The following is a 23,128-nucleotide window of genomic DNA, read 5'->3' as shown; positions in this document are numbered from 1 at the left end:
TTAAGGACATTCAAACAACCGTAGGTAGCGTGGCCGAGCGGTCTAAGGCGCTGGTTTCAGGTACCAGTCTCTACGGAGGCGTGGGTTCGAATCCCACCGCTGCCATAAATGGTTATTTTATGCTGTCCTAGTTGATACAGATTTAAACACGTATTAATGACATTGATTCAACCATAGGTAGCGTGGCCGAGCGGTCTAAGGCGCTGGTTTCAGGTACCAGTCTCTTTGGAGGCGTGGGTTCGAATCCCACCGCTGCCATAAATGGTTATTTTATGTTAGCCTAGTTGTTACAGATTTAATCACGTATTAAAGATATTGAAACAACCGTAGGTAGCGTGGCCGAGCGGTCTAAGGCGCTGGTTTAAGGCACCAGTCTCTTCGGAGGCGTGGGTTCGAATCCCACCGCTGCCATAAATGGTTATTTTATGCTAGCCTAATTGATACAGAATTAATCACGTATTAAGGACATTCAAACAACCGTAGGTAGCGTGGCCGAGCGGTCTAAGGCGCTGGTTTAAGGCACCAGTCTCTTCGGAGGCGTGGGTTCGAATCCCACCGCTGCCATAAATGGCTATTTTATGCTAGCCTAGTTGATACAGATTTAAACACGTATTAAGGACATTAATACAACCGTAGGTAGCGTGGCCGAGCGGTCTAAGGCGCTGGTTTAAGGCACCAGTCTCTTCGGAGGCGTGGGTTCGAATCCCACCGCTGCCATAAATGGTTATTTTATGCTAGCCTAGTTGATACAGAATTAATCACGTATTAAGGACATTCAAACAACCGTAGGTAGCGTGGCCGAGCGGTCTAAGGCGCTGGTTTAAGGCACCAGTCTCTTCGGAGGCGTGGGTTCGAATCCCACCGCTGCCATAAATGGCTATTTTATGCTAGCCTAGTTGATACAGATTTAAACACGTATTAAGGACATTAATACAACCGTAGGTAGCGTGGCCGAGCGGTCTAAGGCGCTGGTTTTAGGCACCAGTCTCTTCGGAGGCGTGGGTTCGAATCCCACCGCTGCCATATCTTATTATGTTATACTAGCCTTGTTGACACAAAGATAATCAAATATTAAGAATATGTACATGGTCTGTTCAAAAAGTGCCCGGAATTACTAATAATTAAATTTCGCGGGTCTGGAGTGTCTGATTGTCAAAATTTTTTTTTATTGTGTTGGTATACATGCCCCTAAAGTATGATGAAATTTTCAGCTATATTCACTGTTTACTTTGTCTGTGGTAGTCGCTAAGGTTTGACGTGTTTTCTGAGCTCGGCGATTTTTACAATGGAAGAATTGAAAAAGTCAAAGAATTTGTATTAAATTTTGCGTAAAAAATGAAATAAAGTGTTGCAAAGTGCAAAAATTCACCAGATATGGCTCCGTGTGACTTTTTCCTATTCACAAAGTTGAAGATACCCATGAAAGGACGGCGGTTTTCCTCGATTGAAGAAAATCGCCGAGAGTGCTCAAGGACATATCAAAAAGTGAATATCAAGGGTGCTTCGAAAATTGGAAAAAACGCTGGCATAAGTGTATTATATCTGGGGGGACTACTTTGAAGGGGACCACATTAATGTAGACGAATATTTTTTTGAAAAAACGAAAATTACGAAAACTTTTTGAACAGACCTCGTATTAAATGCGAGGTAGTGTGGCCGAGCGGTTTAAGGCGCTGGTTTTAGGCACCAGTCTCTTCGGAGGCGTGGGTTCGAATCCCACCGCTGCCATAATTGGTTATTTTGTGCTAGCCTAGTTGATACAGATTTAATCACGTATTAAGGACATTAAAACAACCGTAGGTAGCGTGGCCGAGCGGTCTAAGGCGCTGATTTAAGGCGCCAGTCTCTTCGGAGGCGTGGGTTCGAATCCCACCGCTGCCATAATTGGTTATTTTGTGCTAGCCTAGATGATACAGATTTAATCACGTATTAAGGACATTAAAACAACCGTAGGTAGCGTGGCCGAGCGGTCTAAGGCGCTGGTTTAAGGCACCAGTCTCTTCGGAGGCGTGGGTTCGAATCCCACCGCTGCCATAAATGGTTATTTTGCGCTAGCCTAGTTGATACAGATTTAATCACGTATTAAGGACATTAGTACAACCGTAGGTAGCGTGGCCGAGCGGTCTAAGGCGCTGGTTTAAGGCACCAGTCTTTTCGGAGGCGTGGGTTCGATTCCCACCGCTGCCATAAATGGTTATTTTTTGCTAGCCTAGTTGATACAGATTTAATCACGTATTAAGGACATTAATACAACCACAGGTAGCGTGGCCGAGCGGTCTAAGGCGCTAGTTTTAGGCACCAGTCTCTTCGGAGGCGTGGGTTCGGATCCCACCGCTGCCATATCTTATTATGTTATACTAGCCTTGTTGATACAGAGATAATCAAATATTAAGAATATGTATTAAATGCGAGGTAGTGTGGCCGAGCGGTCTAAGGCGCCGGTTTTAGGCACCAGTCTCTTCGGAGGCGTGGGTTCGAATCCCACCGCTGCTATAAGTGGTTATTTTATGCTAGCCTAATTGATACAGAATGAATCACGTATTAAGGACATTCAAACAACCGTAGGTAGCGTGGCCGATGGGTCTAAGGCGCTGGTTTAAGGCACCAGTCTCTTCGGAGGCGTGGGTTCGAATGCCGCCGCTGCCATAAATGGTTATTTTATGCTAGCCTTGTTGATACAGATTTAATCACGTATTAAGGACATTAATACAAACATAGGTGGCGTGGCCGAGCGGTCTAAAGCGTAGTCTCTTTGGAGGCGTGAGTTGGAATCTCACCGCTACCATATCTTATTATGTTATACTAGCCTTTTTGATACAGAGATAATCAAATATTAAGAATATGTATTAAATGCGAGGTAGTGCGGTCTAAGGCGCTGTTTTCAGGTACCAATCTTTTCGGAAGCGTGGGTTTGAATGCCACCGCTGCCATAAATGGTTATTTTATGCTAGCCTAGTTGATACAGAATTAATCATGTATTAAGGGCATTGGTACAATCATAGGTCGCGTGGCCGAGCGGTCTAAGGCGCTGGTTTTAGGCACCAGTCTTTTTGGAGGCGTGGGTTTGAATCCCACCGCTGCTATATCTTATTATGTTATACTATCCTTGTTGATACAGAGATAATCAAATATTAAGAACATGTGTACAACGAGAGGTAGCGTGGCAGAGCGGCCTAAGGCGCTGGTTTAAGGCATCAGTCTCTTCGGAGAATTTTAAAAAATTTATTATGTATTGATTTGTGCAAGACTAGATGTCACAGATATAATAATTTTATTATGTACTACTTTGTACACGACTAGATGTGACAGATGTAATCTTTTATTAGGTAAAGGTGTTTTTTCAGAGGTAGCGTGGCCGAGCGGTCTAAGGCGCTGGTTTCGGTTACCAGTCTCTTTGGAGGCGTAGGTTCGAATCCCACCGCTGCCATAAATGGTTATTTTATGCTAGTCTAGTTGATACAGATTGAATCACGTATTAAGGACATTAAAACACCCATAGTTAGCGTGGCCAACACCAGTAAGGCGCTGGTTTAAGACACCAGTCTCTTCGGAGAATTTCAAAAAAATTATTATGTATTTATTTGTGCAAGACTAGATGTGGCAGAATTAATCAACTTTATTATGTTCTACTTTGTACACGACTAGATGTGACAGATGTAGCCTTTATTAGGTAAAGCTTTGTAGTGAAAGGTAGGATGGCCGAGCGGTCTAAGGCGCTGGTTTAAGGCACCAGTCTCTTCGGAGGCGTGGGTTTGAATCCCACCGCTGCCGTATCTTATTATGTTATACTAGTCTAGTTGATACAGAGATAATCAAATATTAAGAACATGTTGCACGTTGTTGCTAACATCTAGTTTTCGCTATAACGGAATATTTCTGACGATCTAAGCTTAGTTCGAAAAAGTTTTTATTTACCTTATCTCATATAAAATTTCTTTTGTTAACGTAATATTTAATTTTATTTACCATTTTTTATTGTTCACACCTTTTCCACCACGGTTCAGTTGGTCCTTTTTACCTAGCACGTAAGCTGTTATAGAGGTTATATAAGTGCTCACAACCAAAAAATGTAACAACTTGAGGAAATACTTTTGTTGCATATTTTTATACATTGTCGTTCATCAGTGGTGTACCGTTTTACTCGCGATGGGGGGGGGGGGGCTGGTCAGAGCTTTTTATTCAAAAACTATTACCGCGTATATGATGTTTGCCTAGCGATAATGTATCGAGCTTTGAGACTTTGAATTTTTTGCATCACCCTATTATCTTAGGCAATTAAACTAATAATAGGATTACTGAATTAGTGACATTTTTTCAATGCCAATTTCCTATGCATGAAAATATTCGACGTGATCTTCTAGAATTAAGATTTTGCTATTTAGATAAAAATTTTAACGGTTTATTTCGAAAATAAAGATTTTGCTTTCACTAAAAAATAATCGATCTGATTTAACGATCTTTCAAAGATATCTTTCAAATAAACATATAATTGAAATTCTATTAATAACAGTCTAAATTCATAGTCTTTTTTCTAAACTTTAATTAATTTTTATAATTTCATATACTTTTCGTATGATTGATATTTCATATTCAAAAGACCATGAATTCTATCGTCAGGCTAATTTTTGCCAAAAACGAAAAGTTTAAAAAAATTCAAAATGAATTTAAGATTTCTTGCAAAAACCGTACGAAAAGTTTCTCATTTTTCTTGTTAATCTCAAGAAACAGCAAGGCCGGTTATTTTGCAAAACTAATCAACGTAAGTCCTAATCGAGTCTCATAAAATAGCTTTTAAATTTTTGAAACCGGTTCACTGACTTTGAGAAAAAGTCGATGAAAGGTCAGAAGGGAAATTAATAATGCAGTTACTGGACTAAAATAATTATTAATGAAATTATAAAAATATTTCTCAGATTGTCAATACAAATTAATCTTTCTGTGACATTTTATGAAATTTTATAGCATCTGTTAAATCTGTAAAAAATACCAATTTTTGGAAAATTGTTACATATATAAAAATGACGTATTAAATTTGTTAATTTTTTCATTCGAGATATTAGACTTGTGAAGTACTTACTAATTTTGAAGGGAACTCTAAGGTTAAACTTTGTCAGACAATAATATTATAAGTAATATCCAACCATTTGAGTTGTATAGTAGTCAAAGATATATCTCATATTTAATTAAGGTATAGTGTATTGAAATTGAAATCTATTATATCGTGCACCCTCTCAACATATAAATGAATTTACAAGGGAGCTACGTTGTTTGAGTAGTCTTCGACATTTACTAATGAAACAATTAATTGATGAGATAATAGATTTTAGAAAATTTAGTGAAGTCATTTATTATTATTAATTTTAATATAAATATTGCTTTCATAAAAAATGTACCAGATATTTTATTTTAGTGGCTAAAGGTAATGGTTTTCATTTGCGTATAAATATATTTCTTCTAAACGTTTTTTTTTTAATCTCAAAATATAAAGGTTGGATATATTTTATTAGTAGGAGATAAGGGATTGTTGTAACAGTTTATTTTAATTAATATATTTTGAGATTCACTAATTATTTTGTTTATTTATTTGTTCTAAATAAAGATGGATAGTTGCTGTAACTATTCTTTCAGCGAATCAAGTGAAAATAATTCCACAATTGCCGTTCATTATTTCAGAATTTCTAGAAAAGTGCGGTTGGGGTTAGTGGTAACATCTACCGGAACAAGTATTAATGACAAAAACGACAATAATGCCTCTTATAATTTATTCTTCGCTCATTTTAAAGAACTTATTTGTAAATATTTAATGTTTAATGTTTTCTGTAATACACATTTTTATCCTAGATCAACGTAAACTATAATTAATATTATTATACAAATAGAAGAATTAGTGTCTCCTGCAACACAATTTACATGTGCCCACATATTATAAACTATGCTATATATCTATTTTTAACTTCCCGTAGGGCAAGTTATAGTAATCGCAAAAAATCGAAAATGAAAATTTTTATATATCTTTACGTTTCAAAACCTTCTGAACATTTTGGCATACCTTAAAAAAAATGTATGTATGTGTGTGTGTTTGTGTATGTATGTGCGTGTGTGTATGTATGTGCGTGTGTGTATGTATGTGCGGATACAAATTTTCGACTACGATTTCGGGAACACGGATCAACCGATTTGAATAATTCAAAAAACATTCGTATTGATAAGGAGACGTGCTGATTAGTTTTTGGCGAAGGCAGGTCAAGCCGTTCCGAAGATACGGGGCAAAAAGTGCCGAAAACGGTATCTCCGTTTTTAAGAGAACGGAGCGTCCGATTTAAATAATTCGAAAAACATTTTATTTGTATTGACAAGATGAAAAAGGCAAAATGCCATTCGACGGTTAAAAATGATCATTAGACATATGCACATTGCAATATGCAAATTACCAGATAATTTCAACAATAAGTATAATTTTTTTTACATTTCTATGGGTTCCGTACCAATGCTTATCTGTTAGACGGCGGCGCGGCACTTATGCGCTTTGACATTTCGTCTCTATGCAGTTCAAGCAGTACGATTGCTTTGAAAAAAAGTTCAGAATTTCCAAAAAATGTCAAAATGAAGAAAACATTTTTCTTTTCAAAAAAATTTTGTTTTCAAAAAAAATTTTTTTTTTAAAGTAATTTTTTGTCAAATTTATAGTTTCTCAAAAATCTAATTTTTTCGAAATAAATTTTTTTCAAAAATGTTAATCGTTTTTAAAAAAATAATAATTTTTGGTACGGGAAGTTCCAGCAATTTGCCTTAAGGCACGATGCCTTAATTGCCTTAAGACAGAATTCCACTTACAGCTAGTTTTACTTGATTTACAGAATCTTGTATGTTACAACTAATACAAGTTACAAGGTTTTGTTTCAACTAATACCAGGTGTGTTTTTTTTACATTAATGAAAATAATTATACATTTCAGCAGTTACTTAAATTGTTACATTTTATTAATGATTGATAAATTTGAAACAAAATAAGATATATAATATTTAATATTAGTCGATTAACAGACGGTTAACATGTCCAATGGAAAAAAAATATAATAATAACATTATAATAATTATATTATAATTAAGATCCCATTGAAAAACGCCTGTTACTAGTTACACCTGTTACAGATATCGCCATGTTCGGAATTAAACTTTTAACGAACGGAATTTATCTTGATTTTTGCGCATTGTCATTTCAAGCAATTACAGGCTAATGAATTATTAGGAGTAACTTGTTTCAATTTACGTTAGAATATCTTATAATGGTTGCATTTCCTACCTCAATTCATTTTACTATGTACTGGTCAATGTGGCGTTTTGAAACATTGTTTTTATATCATTATTATATATTTGTGAAACTATATTTGCTATCATATAAGTATAATTAATAATTAGAGCCCACGCAATGCTTGATATGATGTATGAGACGAATTTTGCATCTAATCGCTGTGAGTGCTTTTCCATTATCCTGAAGGCGCTGAAGGCTAAGTATGATTCGAGTTTTATATGACTTGCAAATTCTAGTATATTTGTCAAAGTGCACTTACAAATGGTGAATATGTTTCTAACTTGGCTCTTTTTATAAAGATTGAATATTGATATTTATATTTATAATGTTAAATCAATGTTGGTAAATGTTATCTGGCCGAAAATCGAAAATGAAATTTTTTGCATATTTTCACGTTTCAGAGATTTCTAACTTTTTGGCATACCTCAGAAAAGATGGATGTGCGTGTGCGTGTGCGTGTTTTGTATATGCGGATCAACCGATTTGAATGATTCAAAAACATTCGATTCCAATTCCGAAGGGGTGATTAGTTTTTGAGAGAACTATGCATCCGATTTGAATGATTCAAAAAACTCTTTGCTTGTATTAACAAAACAATTTCTTTTGAAAAAAATGTTTATATATCGAAAATAATTCAGATTTTAATTTTAATTCTGGCTAAAATTCTGAAGCTCACTTCTATACTTTAAATATACAATTTTAACTTTGTAATTCAACTAATACCAGGTGTGATTTTTTTGCATTATTCAATTCAGTTTATATAATTCTTATAAATATTAGACAATGTTACATTATTTATAATAATCAATTTAAAAATATTTAAATTTTTCGAACATTTCGTTACGGTGCGGCAAGTTCCAGCAATTTTTCCTTAAGGCACGATGTCATGCACCACTAGTTTCTTTTGGTTTTGAAATCTTTGGGATCTATTAATATATCGACCGTAGTTTTATTTTGATAATAGTATTTGAATGTTATAAAATATTTGAAGCATAAAAAGCGCTTTTTTCGAAATAACTTCCCGTATCGAGAAAGTTGCTCAATTTCATTAACAGAAACACGATGCAATTAAAACTTTATGGTACAATGTCAGTTGAATCTAATTCTTGAGTTAATATTCTCAGACAGCAGTTTCAACAAGAAACAATAAAGGTTTAATTGCTTGCTCATCATTTTACGATTTTCGGTGGCACATATCAAGAAAACTCATTTTGCCAATTGTCATAAACGAAATGTCAAACATCACAGCTTGTGAAATTTCAACTATAATTTTGCGATACTTCATGCTGTGGTTCAATATATATATATATATATATATATATATATATATATATATATATATATATTATTAAGAAAATCAGGACAATTTGTCTAATTTAATTTATCCTGCAAGATGTAATTCACCCCCATACTTTCAGAGTATTTTTATTATATTATAATTAAAATACATTGAATTATAGTGTCAAACTATGTATAACGTTTTTAGCATGTAGTCGGATTACGGTGTCTAAGTCTCTCTTTAGTAATTAAAGAAAAATTTAAATAACTATAGATAGATAAAGAAAAAAATAATTATTTATAAAAATGTCATTTTATGAGGAAGCGCTAAATAATTTTACTCATGAGTTTCAGATTTAAGAAGATTATGCTTAAATTTTAATTATACTCAGTACATTTTTAAAAGTCATATCATACCAAGTTGCATTTTTATATCATTGATAAAACTGTTTTATTTCTATTTTAATCATAAGACTCATTAGTTAAGTATTTATTTTGATATCGATTGTAATGAGTTAAAACCAATAAGTAATTTTAATTAGTATGCAGCCCGCTTGCAATCATCACATTTTATCTAGTTAAATATTGAAAATACGCATATGAAGCTAACATTAGTGTAATTGCAATCAATTAATAATTATTTAATCGCACTCTTTTGTAATTATCGACACTATGTAACTAATAAATATGCATGCGTTTAAATACCAATATTGGTTTAGTTGATTTCAAATGTGACACACATTTCTACGTTAACTTTAATTAGATGTAGGTTATTGAATTATTTAATTAATGGTATTTTATTTTTGTAGATAGGATCATTGAAGGGCTACTATTTATTCCAACACAATCATGTGAGGAAAAGGTCTTTGTCCATGAGTACAGAACATCATGAAACTCTCAATAGTGAACCAGAGGTAAGGTGATAGTAATTATTTTTTGACAAAAACACACACACACACATAATATATATATATATATATATATATATATATATATATATATATATGCATATACATCTGTGGAATTTTAAATTATGTTGAACCAAATATTAATTACGTTGATATGAATACTTTACACTCGATTATAACTCGAAATTAAAACGTTTAGAGACCGCATTTTTTTTCGTCATTTAGGTAAATTTGATTAAATAAATACTTATTTTAAAATATGTGTAATTGAGTATATTTAATTAGATACAATTTCATCTAACTACCTATGTGTGAACCTATCTATCGAAATATCTAAAAAAATATAATTAGCAATTGCTAAGAAATAAATAAGATGGAACTATTATCATAGATAGGATTTTAAATATCTATTTTAATTTATTAGATAAAAGTGGACATATAAATAACACTAAAGCATCTAATTTGAAAGTACGATATCCATTAACCCTAACATTTTATTGGCTTCCAAAAATACACAAACTCAAATGTGCTTTTAGAGCAATTGCTTCGTGTATAGATTTGATATGTTATTTTTTAGCAATACATTTTTCGGATATTTAAAATGATGTCACCATATATATTTGCTAAATCACTTAATTAATTTGCGGAACACATAAAAGATTCTTCTGATTCTCGTACAGACTTGATGTTATTAACATATTAATAATTTTTGGTATAGTCTGAATGTTTCAACAAATTAAAAGATGCAAATAGGTGCAATTTACATTTTTTCATTGAAAACTTTTGTTTTAGAATTTGAGTTACCTTTGAAAGCATTATATTGCGATGATTAATTTACTTCGGAAAGCAAGGATGACAAATAGTTTGGCATATTACTATTTTACCGAGTTAAAATTTTATTTAGTCTCGGATATTGAAAAATATACGATTTATAAGACTTTTTATATAAGATAATAAAAATCTTAACATCTGCCTACCCTCAATAACAAATGCATATGTTGCACAGTCTTATGAGCTTTTTCCCGTGATGCACTTGATCTCTTTTTCTTTTCAAAATGTCTTTGCATTGAAGATGATCTTGTTTGTTTTTTCAACAATGAAAAACTTACTTTTAAATACTATGCCACAGGTGTTTGCACAATAAGTTTGATGAAAAAGAATATATTATATTGATTCAAACACGATTACTAAGAACACATTGAAGACAGATTGCTATGCACTTGCATTTATAAAAAAAAAATAAAACTAATCAAATAAATTCAGTCAGATCAATCATTGATAAGTGAATAAAGCATCTATAACATCTCGTTTTGCATTTAAACTCCTGTCAAATGGATCATTTTTAAAAACTTAGTTCATTTTAGTCATAGTGTTCATAGGTCAATTTACAAATACCATTGAAAGATCTGTTTGCTCTTCTTGAAAATTACTATCAATACTTTTGTTTTTTTTTGTTGTTGCTTAATCAATTGCTTCAGCTCATATTTAGAAAGATTAGCTTAGAATGATTTGAACTATTTCTTCAACATCTTCCACATTTACCTTATCAAAGCCGATTTGTTTAGCTAAGACCACTATTTCCTCTATGATTTCACTTATATTTTGGTGATATAAGACGAAAACTAGTGGGGCGCATGGCATCGTGCCTTAAGGAAAATTACTAGAACTTCCCGCACCAAATTTTTTTTTTTTTAAAGATTAACATTTTTGAAAAAAAAATTACTCTGAGAAAATTAGATTTTTGAGAAACTATAAATTTTTAACAAAAATTTACTTTTTTTGAAAAAAAAGACTTTGAAGAAAAATTTATTTTGTAATATTTTGGAAATTCTGAACTTTTTTTCAAAGCAATTGTACTGCTTTAACTGCATAGAGACAAAATATCAAAGCGCGTAAGCGCCGCGTCCCCGTCTAACGGATAAACATTGGTACGAAACCCATAGGAATGTGAACAAAATTTAAACTTATTGTTAAAATCTCTATAAAATATCTGATAATTGGATGTGCATATGTCTAATGATCATTTTTGACCGCCAAATGGCTTTTTTTTACTTTTTTTACTAGATCTCCGAAACCAAACCGCTAGACCTGCCTTTATGAGAATTTGATCAGTTCTTCGGAACGGCTAGACCTGCCTTAGCCAAAAACTAATCAGCACGTCTCCTTATCAATACGAATCGAACGCTTTTTGAATTATTCAAATCGCTTTATCCGTCTTCCTGAAATCGTCGACGAAAATTTGTATCCTCACACACACACACATACACACACACATACATCCATTTTTTCTAAGGTATGCCAAAATATTCAGAAACCTCTGAAACGTAAAGATATATAAAAATTTTCATTTTCGATTTTTTGCGATTACTATAACTTGCCTTACGGGAAGTTAATAAACTGCGCTAAATTAAGCAAAGTTAAGCGGGGTCTTATTTTACATTGAACAATTGTTAGAAACATGTTTATTATTGACTTTTCACGTACGAAATCCAAAGTAATGCTATGTCAAACAAAAATTACACATTGAATATATCGTTAGAATTAGAAATCATCATATTACAGCATTGCAAATTAGATTGTGCAGAATATTGCAAATTGTGGTGAGGGGCATCAATATCAATGGCATTGTATTATTATATAGTAATTATATTTAAATCAAATCATTGTGTTGCAAAATTGTTCTAATAATTTGCGATGCATTTACATAAATAATGGCATTGCAGAAGGATTCTCGTGATTTTTATTACAATGCGTTGTTCTGGTTTACGTAACCAATTAATGTTATACAATAAATATTTATTTTCGAATTATGTTTTATAGAACTGTCATATATTTTAAAGCGCTTGTATATATTTTCTTGAACATATATGCAATAAAGTTATCAAATACTTAATTTTTTTAACTAAAATTCTCCCGAAAAAGAATTTATTTTCATTTCTTACATTGCAGTTTTGACGATATAAAGTGTTTTTTCTTCAGGAACTAACAAAAATGAACATGTTTAAGTAATTTATATTTGTTATTTTTGCTTATTATACCCTGCTGACATGTTGCGCCAATTTCCCATATACCCCATCTTTAATAATATACATTTTTGTTATTATATATTAGATATAGAAAGTAAAGTGCAAATTTATGACAATGTTTTACAATTATCCTTTTGTATTCTATTTTACTACGCAAATCACTACAAAATTATATATTATAATATCGTCTATTACATTTGTATATATCTTTTTACTAAGTATTTTTCTTTATAATTATAAAATAGTTTTTCATTCAAGAATTTGCTTACGTTATATGCTTTATACTATATAGCTGAAAGTTATATTATAAATTATAATTTCAATTTCCTAACAATGCTGTTTTAATTGAGAATTTATTTATGAGCCTATGTTGCAAACTTACTAGTTAAAGTTTCTTTACATACATAGGTGATTCTGGTAATTTAATAGTGCTTTAAACTGAAACAATTTGTATTTTAACGTGAGTAATTAAATTTTTAGTTTTTTTGTTAAAGATCTATACAATTCTTTTTTATCATTGTATATTTCTAACCTCTTTGACCCTTTGCTCTACATAATTATTTTTTGATAACTTTTTTTTAAATATATTTGTCTGAAGTATCGAAATAATATCATACATTAATAGCTTTTATGTTATTTTCTATAATATTTTTTTGATAATTACCTATTTTGGAAATTGGTGAAGAAAAATTGGAATTTATCGCAAAAATTGAATTGTACTTTACATACATGTTTTGAAATAATCTTTGTGCATCTCATTTATTTGATAAATGTAATTTTTATTGTCTTTTGTGTGAGTAAATATTACTATTAAAATTAAATAGCATATAGTTGTAAGTGGAATTTTGCTTTAAGTTAATTGGAATAACAATTGAGATTTAACTACTTATATAAAATTTTAACTATTTATTTTGAAAATGAAGTTTTAGCTTTCACCAAACGCTATGCTAATTAAAGCACTTATCGCAAGCTTATAATATTTTAGTATGTTTAGATTAGTAAACTTAAATCTATCAAAAAAAACAGATATTTCAACAATTAATTATGAATAAACAGTTTTAGCTCAAACTAATCAACACCCTCCCAACTGATATCTTTTGTTCAAAGGGTTTTTAAGTTTTCAAAGTTGGTTGAAGATTTTTTTGACAAAAAATTTGGCGCTCTTCTGTTAATTCTAAAAATGCAACTAGTCTAGTCAACGTCAGAACTTATCAAAGAATAAGGTACCAAAATGGCTCACGCGCACATACACACCTAAATGCTTTTTCCAACTTAGGTGTCAGACGATTCAGAATGGCCTAATTTGTCCAAAACATATGAAACTCTCCTTCAGGATGTTAATAAATACATTACTCTGTCAGAAATTAGACCGTGATTTAAAGTATTTAAAATGCAAACTTATATACGACCATGGAATAAGAGAGTTATATACCTGTTATTTTGCAAGAACTTTGAAAATAAACTTTGAGCTTTAAACAAATATGAAACTAAACTTTACCTAATCGTTTTTCTTTTGTAGAATTTACTTGTATCGCGGTAAATACACAATCTGTTGTAATTAAATACAGAATCCACACACCTAGTATAAATATATCATAAATAACGGACCCGGCATGTTTACGAGAGAAATATATTTTAATTTGTACCCGCAGAAAGTTTTCCCTTGCAAAACCCAGACTTTCCAGTAAAAGTTTTCTGTCCGACTGATTTTAAACGTTCCCAACTTTTTGTTCTGTTTATGCAGAATGAAACTGCGACTACGAGTGTAATTTTCACGAAAATTATAATGAAAAGTTTTAAATTTATCTGCATTTATTATGATATACGATGTGTCTCGCTTACCGTAATGACAGATGAGTAGAAGTTGCTTTTTTAATGCCGTTAAAATTATTTTATGTAAATCGCAAAGTTGGTTGTTTGCAGCTTCAGTATTGTTAATTGAGACATAATTTTGAAACGATATAATAAAATATGCATCAAAATATTTCTTCGCGGTAATCTATGAAAATATTATCAATATTAATTATTTAATTTTATTATTATAAATAGGTGTTTAATATACAAATTATATTGCATCTTAGTGGGCTTAATAATGTATTATTTTTATTATTTATTTTGAATACATCTAATATCCAAAATAAATCTAAATTAAATTGATAAATATTTGATGAATCACTTGCTTGAATAATAATTTCATTATCTGTCAGTTGGCATTTACAATGATTTATGATTTATCCGAACGTAGAATATTAAGTAGAAGGTAAAGCTTATATCTTGATTTGAAATAATTTATATATTCAGAATGCCTTACAAAATTTTAGGGTTACAAATTGATCAATACTTTGCCATTCTGCTGCTAATTTATTCGCTGTAAAACAAAAAAAAGTTTTATGAATACTCATTTTTTGAATCTTTTGTTTTGCTTTTGCTTTTAAGAAAGCAATCGAATAGTTAAATTATCTGTATTAATTCTAATGCAACAATGCCAGAGAAGGGCTAATTTCATTTCGAATATTATTTTTAATCCCAATTTTCAAGTGAAGGTGGATATGACTACTGCTATTTTTTGAATCTGTTGTTTTGAAACGTTTTCTTTGCGATACTTTTAAGAAAGCAACCCAACGATTGACCTATCTATATTAATTCCAATGCAACAATGCCCGGGTAGGGGTACTTTCATTTGGAAACATATTTTTGATCTCAATTTCCAAGTGAAGGTAAATATGATTACTGCTTGATATTATTTAGCAAGAATTAATTAATAATAGAGAATTTTACTTAATATATAAATATAATAGTACATAAATTATTTGTTCAATTAGTTAAAATACTATACATAAAGTTTAATGTATGCTACCACTTGTAATTTAAATAAGTGTTAACTTATCAAAACAACAAATACCAAAGATATTTAAACTAATAACTTTAATTATTGCGAAGCAAATGATTTAGAAATAATAAATAATAAATAATAAATCAATAATAATTCTAAAAATCGTAGTCTTAATAGTTTATTATAAGACGAGTTTCCAAAGTCCAATTCATATTGTCAGTCTAAACAAAATCACAAGAAATAACACATCAAAAAACAACTATCGAACTATATTTAGTATAATTTCCTATTGAATCCTAATTATAGAAATATGTTGTTTAGCTATTTTTCTGAAAATTGTCTTTTGGGAAAAACGGGGAGGCCATCGGACACAATGTCTTATTTTGCAATATATTTGTTTCATCTTTGAAAAATGTCGACTTGAAATTCATATTTTGCATTGGTTGAATAATGTAACTAATATTTTGTAAAATTTCTTTGAAATTAAAATAAAACATGGCCGTCCAAATTTATTCCGTCTATAGGATCATGATACAATTTTTTGAAAAACAGCAAAAAACATATATTTCTAGAATGATGAATTAGCTGGGATTTTTACTGAACATAGTCAGATTGTTTGTTTGATAAGTGTTATTTTTTATGATATAATTTATTTGGTTTTCACGATATAAATGCTTAAAGTCAAGTTGGACCAAACTTAAAAATAACAATACGTCTTATAAAACAATTAAATAACGTATTATTAAATATTATATTCAAGTCTCATGAACTTTGCTTTTGTTATGAACATTCATACATGGCCATATGTCTCCTGATAGCGATGTATTAAAAATTAAAATGATTACTGATTACCCAACTTTTGCCTTTTACTAAAATAGTATTGTTAAAAAATTCTACGCTTCAATTGTTTTTGAGCGTCTCGTCACTCGCAGATCTTTAAGCCCCGCTCTACTTTATACAAATTTAATAGTTCGTAAATTATTTGTTCACTGAGATACTATGATTTCTAATTCATAAAGGCTACGATTAATTTATCATAACCACAAGAGCTATTATTTATATTTACGCAAATCGGCTATGTATAGTAAATTTTTAATATTATACTATATTACTAATATAAAATTTGAATACTAACATATAATATAATATAATACACTAACACTTATATATGCATAATACTTTTGTAACGCAATCTAATTATTAATTGCAAATATTATTTTAGTGTATAGATGCATTTCATGGTATTATAACTAATTACTTTAAGAACTCTTTTTTTTTAAATGTAGTGTTTTATAAATATTTTTTTTCTTAAGCTTTCTATATTTTCTATATTATAGAATGCGTTATTTGTTATGATATACTATTTTCATATTTACTGCTTATTGTTTGCAACTTCTATTGTATGCTCCACCGTATTTTTTGTAAAAAATATAAATTTAATCTTTTACTGTTATATAATACAATGTATATAGAAACATGTATATATATCAATATATTAAACAAACAAATTTACTTTTCTATTTACTTACACACATAAAGCTTGAATAAATTGTTTCTTTTGTAATATAAATTCGCATATGAGTTATGGGGGTGCGACGGCATTACTGTTGTGAAATAAGCTACGGCAAAAATGTACGTTAACAGGACTTTTTGCCACATTCATTACGAATGTAACGAATGTTTTGTGTGCGAGCACTAACTGACATAAACAGAAAAAAAACGAAGTAAAATTACGGATGTTATCTTGGATATGTCCTATATTATGTATGAGCCATAAAAATACGTGTATCTCGACAATTATGAGTAATGAAGCCCTTGCGAACCTGGGTATAATGATTTGTTTTACGATTTTATACCCGAGGGTTTCAAATAATTCTTGTATTTTATGTGTGCTATATTTTTGGCAAATGATCTGTTTATCCATTCGTCAAACGTTTCATACATAATCGCGCGGAAAATATAAATGTCAAAAAAGGTCTTGTTTGCATCAAATTTTATTGGTGCCCACGCAGCAATTTTTAACAGAAATCATTTTGTAGAAAATGTACAAAATCTTCTTCTATATCTAAGTCTCTATGTCAGTTATATATATATTTCAAATAGACTTTCATTTGTCAAAAAAAATTTTAATTTAATCCTAGTATATGCCATATAGCGACATCATTCTAGATTAATAATTTTTTTTTCATTTTGGATTAAAAGGAGTGCAGCAATCGTAGGCATGGTCACGTGTCACGTGTCAATTTTTTGGAATCACCCACTTCAACAACTGATAATTTATAAATTATAAATTTTTTTGTTTTTACTTTTTCTGCGCATTTGTAACGTTGATAAATAAATTATAGAACTAGTGGTTTATGCCATCGTGCTTTAAGGAAAATTGCTGGAACTTTCCGTACCGTAATGAAATTCGAGGAATATTAAATGATTTCAAATAGATTATTATAAATACAGTGACTTTCATTATTCTTATTTTATAGGCAAAATACAAGAGCTTATGAATTGGACGACGACGTTTATATAAGTTTACAGAAACGTAAATAGAGAAAACTTAATACTTCGGATTTAAAATGAAGGGCATTGACTAGTATTTATAAGAATTATATAAATGAATTGCAAAATTAAAATTATTTATTTGAAGTAAATGAGTGAGCTTTAGAACTTAGTTAGAATTAAAAATTTAAATACGAATTATTTTCGGTATTGAACAAAATCATTTAAAAATTAAAAAAAAGAATTTTGAAATAAAAAAAAAATTCTTTGCCCGAAAAGCAATCGTTTCGTCAACATAAGCAGAAAGTTTCATGAATGATTTAAATTGGATGCTTAGTTCTCTCAAAAACTGCTATTTTTAACTTCCCGTAAGGTAAATTATTGTAATGGGCCGAAAATCGAAATTGAAAATTTTTACATTTCTCGACGTTTTGAAGATTTCTGAACATTTTGGCATACCTCAGAAATAATGGATGTGTGTGTGTGTATGTGTGTATGGATACACCAGTCACGTTTTCGGGCGCAGGGATCAACCGATTTGAATGGTTCAAAACACATTCGATTCCTATCGATAGGGAAAAGAGCTGATTAGTTTTTGGCAAAAGCAGGTCCAACCGTTTCGGGGATACGGAGCAAAGAGTGCAGAAAAAAGAAATCGAGTTTTTGAGTGAACGGAGCATCCGATTTGAATGATCTAAAAAACATTCAATTAGTAATGATTGGGAGAAGTGATTATTAGTTTTTGGCAATGACATGCCCAGCCATTTCGAAGATACAGAGCTAAATGTGCTAAAAATGGCAGTTTTTGAGAGAACTAAGCGTCCAATTTAAATGATTCAAAGAACTTTTAGCTTGTTTTAACAAAATAATTGATTTTTTTTATTATTATTATTAAGTTTTTTTTTGTATATCGAAAATAATTCAGATTTTATTTTTAATTCAGACTAAAGTTCTAATATACTTTAAACAAAAAATTTCAACTTTGCAATTCAGTTTATATAATTCTTATAAATATTAGACAATGTTACAATATTTATAATAATCTATTTGAAAACATTCTGTATTCCTCGAAAATTTCGTTACGGTACAGGAAGTTTCAGCAATTTGCCTTAAGGCACGATGCCATACACCCCACTAGTTTTACCTGCCTTTGACCAAAACTAATCATCACTTTTTCCTTATTATAGGTATCATTACAAATTGAATATTTTTTTGCATTCTTTGCTCCGTATCTACGAAACGGTTACACATGCCCTTGCCATAAATCGTCCAAAAATGATCAGCACATCTTCATATCAATATTAAATAATAATAATAAATCAAATATTTTATGCATATAAGCGCACACACACATCCGTTTTTTTAAGTATTCCAAAATGTTCAGAAACCTTAAAAACGTAAAGATATGCAAAAAATTTCAATTTTGATTTTAGGACGATTACAATAACTCACCTTACGGAAAGTTAAAATAATGATAGTAAAAAAACTGTTTGCTTTAAAAATGCCCTAAAATTAATACCTTTACACTAAAATACCCCCAATACTACTTACAACTAGTTCCTTATCATGTATGATTTTCAGGTTTATTGGGTGCAGCAACAACACGAGAAGGTTCGACGAAAGCGCGATTATGGTACGATTTATAACGGGCAGTTCTCTCCACTGGATACCGCAAGCGAACTAGACGCGTTGCTGCTGGGCGGCGTAGCACCATCGGCCTCCAGACTTCATACGGCGCGCTACAGGGCGCTCGGGGTCGGCACGCAGAGCATTTTCCCGGACCCGCTTTTCAAAGAAGAATGGTACCTGGTAAGTGCATTTGATCGATTTATACACTGACTGAGCAAATCCTATCTATATTTCAATATAACTATGCAGTGAAATCTACAGATGAGAGAATTTGTATTATGTAGTGGGAATGCCAAAAGGATTTTTTTTAGAAATTAAATATTATATAAAAGATAATTGTCACTGACAGTTTGTCAGGGATTTAATAAATAGCAAATTTTAGTATATGGAAATGATAATTTTGATTTTCGGTTTTTTAATGGTTAATGTGACGAATACGTTAATTAAGTTGAGTGTTAAGGGTACATAATACATTATTCAATAAGTCCGTAGGTTTATTTATATTTGAATATTAAAATTTTGAATAATTCGTAGTTGAATTTGCAATGTATACATATATATATGGAAAAATATTTTTTTAAATTTGAAACCATATCTTTGCGGAACCAACTATATCTTGGTGCTCATCCAATAGCACATATGTTATTTGTGTTATTTGTGCTAATCGAATAAAAGTAAACAATTAAATTTTAAGATGTTCTGAGCAACTATATACCTATAGTATAAAAAATAATAAGCAAGAAAATTATAATTTTGAATTTCCGTTTTTTAATTACTCATATGACAAGTTCATTGATTTATTAGTTGATGGTTAAGTATACATGTTTTCAAACCTTTTCCAAATCTTTAGAAAAACATTTTTTAATATTTGAAGCCATGTCTTGTTAGAAATATGGGCCCATAGAATAACACATATTTTTATTGTGCTTTGAATTAACATCTGTCTTATCAAATAGAAGTAAACAAATGAATTTTTAAATGTTCTGAGAAACTAAATTCCTATAGTATAAATTTTAATAGCCAATATATTAAAGAATTATCAAATTCTTATAACTTTTTTTATTTTTTGTTTTTTAATTATTCATATTATATGTTCGGATATCATTTTAATGTAAATTCTATCCTTTGTACTCTTATTTATTTAAATTTATGTTATTGTTTATTATTATTACTAGATGTTTAATAATTTGACAGTTGTAGTACATCTTGTAATTAAAAAAAATATTACAAGTTCGTTAATTCGATGGCTGAGGTTTAAGTATATACTGATTCATTAATTGCAAATCTCTACTAGAATAACATTTTTACAGTTCAGACTGTTTAGAGTTTGTATTGTAGTTTTCTTTACAGATTAAATTATTTTTTTCTGTGGTTTTCTGAAAATTATAAATCAAATATTTTCATAATATAATTCCACAATTCACCTTTTTATTTATATGATAACTTTTAAATTTTCAATAAATTAAAGAAACCTAGCTACTGTAAGGATTCCCATTTTGTGTGATGGTACATGCTATGAGAAGCAGACGTCTTAAATTCTAATTAGTTTTTTAATTAAATAGCTGGTTCTTATTAATTTTTTAATTTAATTAATGGCTTATTAATCTTGGACTATGCCAATAAAGTTGTGTTCATCTACATGCGCTAAACAGACCTAAAATTATAATAAATTATACATTATACATATTTATAAATACACTTTTTTTACAATGCTTTCTTACAAAAACCTGAAAATTATTTTGATAACAGTATGTGATAGCTTTATATTATCTTGTTTTTTTTTCATCATAAATTTTTCAGTATGCAATTATTACAATAAAAATTTTAAAAGGTTTTCAGCAATTTGTAAGGCATCTGTCTATCGAATAGAAGAAAAGAATTACATTGCTAGAATCGCTTTTAGCATTTTGATTATTAGCATTTATCATATTTTTAATAAATAAACTTCATGTGCCAAATTTTTCATGATGCCAATTAAAGTCAATTAGGTTGTTTTAATTAATTTAATAAAAAAATATTTTGTAATTATATAATAAAAAATCAAGTTTTGGTATGAAAAAGCACTGTTTACTATTATATTCTGTAGTTATTTTCAATTGTCATTGTTTTTATTTAAATATATTTAGTGGTTCTATTTAAAGCCAACAATATAATCTATTAATCTACCAGCAGCAATTTATTTTAAACGATCAAACATTTTATTTCACATTCGCTATGTAAATAAATATAGTTGTTTATGTTGCGGTTTTGAATGCATTATTCCACGGACAGATAACTTTTGCGTCTATTTGATTTAAACAAATCCGATATCCACTGGATAAAGCATTGTTGCTAGCTATTTATGTTTTAGCATTCAATTCTATTTTTAATACAAGTATTTTTGTGATTGTGTATTATTTTTTGCGTGCTGGATATCTACCATGCGGTAATTCCGTATAGATTTCCCATATCGGACATATGCGGTTCAGCGGTGCTCAAGTTATAAATCATTTCATAAATATAAGATTTGGAAAGTATAAATCGATGATTCTGAATTGCACCAGATAGCTAAGCTGTTTTTATTAAAAAAAAGAAAAAAATCTAGGAATGTTTATCTCATGTAAACCAAACTTGCAAATTGTTCAAACTTTGAACCAAAACCGCGGGATTTTATAAATAAATCTATACAAAATTATAAACGGCTTGTAAAATGACCAAATTTAACTATAAACGAGAGAAAAAATAGGTAAAAATGCGTTGCTCTTATATGATTAAACTAATTTTATTTTTGGTCATTACCAATTACTACATCATCCAAAATATTAAAATATTCTTTTACACTAGCATTCTTTATACATCATTACTAATGGCCTCCTTATTACGTTAGTGGTTAGAGCTGTGTTTCAATTTGAAGTTCCAGATCTAAACCCGCCTTGGAGAGTTTGATATCGAGCAGTATTGGTATTGGTTTCCACATGATAGCAATATGATATAAGTTAATATAGCCTTTTCAGCATTGATCAATTCAATAAAAAAAGTCATCATTATTATAGTTGTTCTTACAATTCATCAAAAAGAGATAGCCCACGTCATCACAACATCTTGTAGGACTATAAAGTTTTGATTGTTACTAATATAAAGAAAATATATTAAATCTATATAAAATTTATTATTTAAACTGGAGAGGAGAGTAAACACAGAACAAATGTGCTTTACCCTGTTTTAGTGGTTTTCGCTCACAACAAAGGGTTGTTCTATGCCTAAATTTATTACTCTTTATACAACATTGATTTTCTTATTTTTACACATGTGCTTTAAGCCCTGTTTTAGTGTTTTTTGCACACAACTAAGGGTTTTCCTAAGCCTAAATTTATTACTAGTATAAAATATATTTTATACGCGTATATTTTGTTCTATTTTATTTATTCAAATTTATCAAGTTTATTTTATATAGAATTAAACCTAGAGGTAAATTTACGTGCTACATTTGGTGCCGCCCCTATGGAGTGCGGAAATAATTAAAATTGAGGTAATGGCAAAGCAACTGCATTCGAGATCTATTTATACTTCTTTTATCCATGATTTTAAGCTTTTATTTTGATTTTGAGCAATCAGAACTTATTCCACGTATAACTGTTGTGATGATTTGCTTAATTATGTTAACTATGGCG

General features: G+C 30.2%; 1 protein-coding gene and 14 non-coding genes across 15 annotated transcripts in view; all 15 read left to right on the top strand.

Moving 5' to 3' along the window:
* Positions 1-23,128, top strand: part of LOC113366380 (furin-like protease 2) — a 197,640-nt gene that overhangs the window by 103,432 nt on the left and 71,080 nt on the right. Inside the window, exons 2-3 of the mRNA XM_026607980.1 lie at positions 9,399-9,503; positions 19,431-19,658. Of these exons, the coding sequence (XP_026463765.1) occupies positions 9,399-9,503; positions 19,431-19,658 (333 nt within the window). The remainder of the gene's footprint in view (positions 1-9,398; positions 9,504-19,430; positions 19,659-23,128) is intronic.
* On the top strand, positions 24-105 carry Trnal-cag. Its single transcript has one exon. It is a non-coding gene; the product is annotated as a tRNA-Leu (tRNA).
* Trnal-cag lies at positions 177-258 on the top strand. Its single transcript has one exon. It is a non-coding gene; the product is annotated as a tRNA-Leu (tRNA).
* Trnal-aag lies at positions 330-411 on the top strand. Its single transcript has one exon. It is a non-coding gene; the product is annotated as a tRNA-Leu (tRNA).
* On the top strand, positions 483-564 carry Trnal-aag. Its single transcript has one exon. It is a non-coding gene; the product is annotated as a tRNA-Leu (tRNA).
* Trnal-aag lies at positions 636-717 on the top strand. The gene has a single exon. It is a non-coding gene; the product is annotated as a tRNA-Leu (tRNA).
* On the top strand, positions 789-870 carry Trnal-aag. The gene has a single exon. It is a non-coding gene; the product is annotated as a tRNA-Leu (tRNA).
* On the top strand, positions 942-1,023 carry Trnal-uag. Its single transcript has one exon. It is a non-coding gene; the product is annotated as a tRNA-Leu (tRNA).
* Positions 1,647-1,728, top strand: Trnal-uag. Its single transcript has one exon. It is a non-coding gene; the product is annotated as a tRNA-Leu (tRNA).
* Trnal-aag lies at positions 1,800-1,881 on the top strand. Its single transcript has one exon. It is a non-coding gene; the product is annotated as a tRNA-Leu (tRNA).
* Trnal-aag lies at positions 1,953-2,034 on the top strand. The gene has a single exon. It is a non-coding gene; the product is annotated as a tRNA-Leu (tRNA).
* Positions 2,106-2,187, top strand: Trnal-aag. Its single transcript has one exon. It is a non-coding gene; the product is annotated as a tRNA-Leu (tRNA).
* On the top strand, positions 2,259-2,340 carry Trnal-uag. Its single transcript has one exon. It is a non-coding gene; the product is annotated as a tRNA-Leu (tRNA).
* On the top strand, positions 2,412-2,493 carry Trnal-uag. The gene has a single exon. It is a non-coding gene; the product is annotated as a tRNA-Leu (tRNA).
* Positions 3,346-3,427, top strand: Trnap-cgg. The gene has a single exon. It is a non-coding gene; the product is annotated as a tRNA-Pro (tRNA).

Source organism: Ctenocephalides felis, unplaced genomic scaffold (assembly GCF_003426905.1).
Source record: "Ctenocephalides felis isolate EL2017-DRISC unplaced genomic scaffold, ASM342690v1 CF-g0.4_SCAFFOLD_01170, whole genome shotgun sequence".
Taxonomy (NCBI): domain Eukaryota; kingdom Metazoa; phylum Arthropoda; class Insecta; order Siphonaptera; family Pulicidae; genus Ctenocephalides; species Ctenocephalides felis.
The sequence above is the reverse complement of the archived record's forward strand: the minus strand, read 5'-3'. Positions and strand labels throughout refer to the sequence as shown.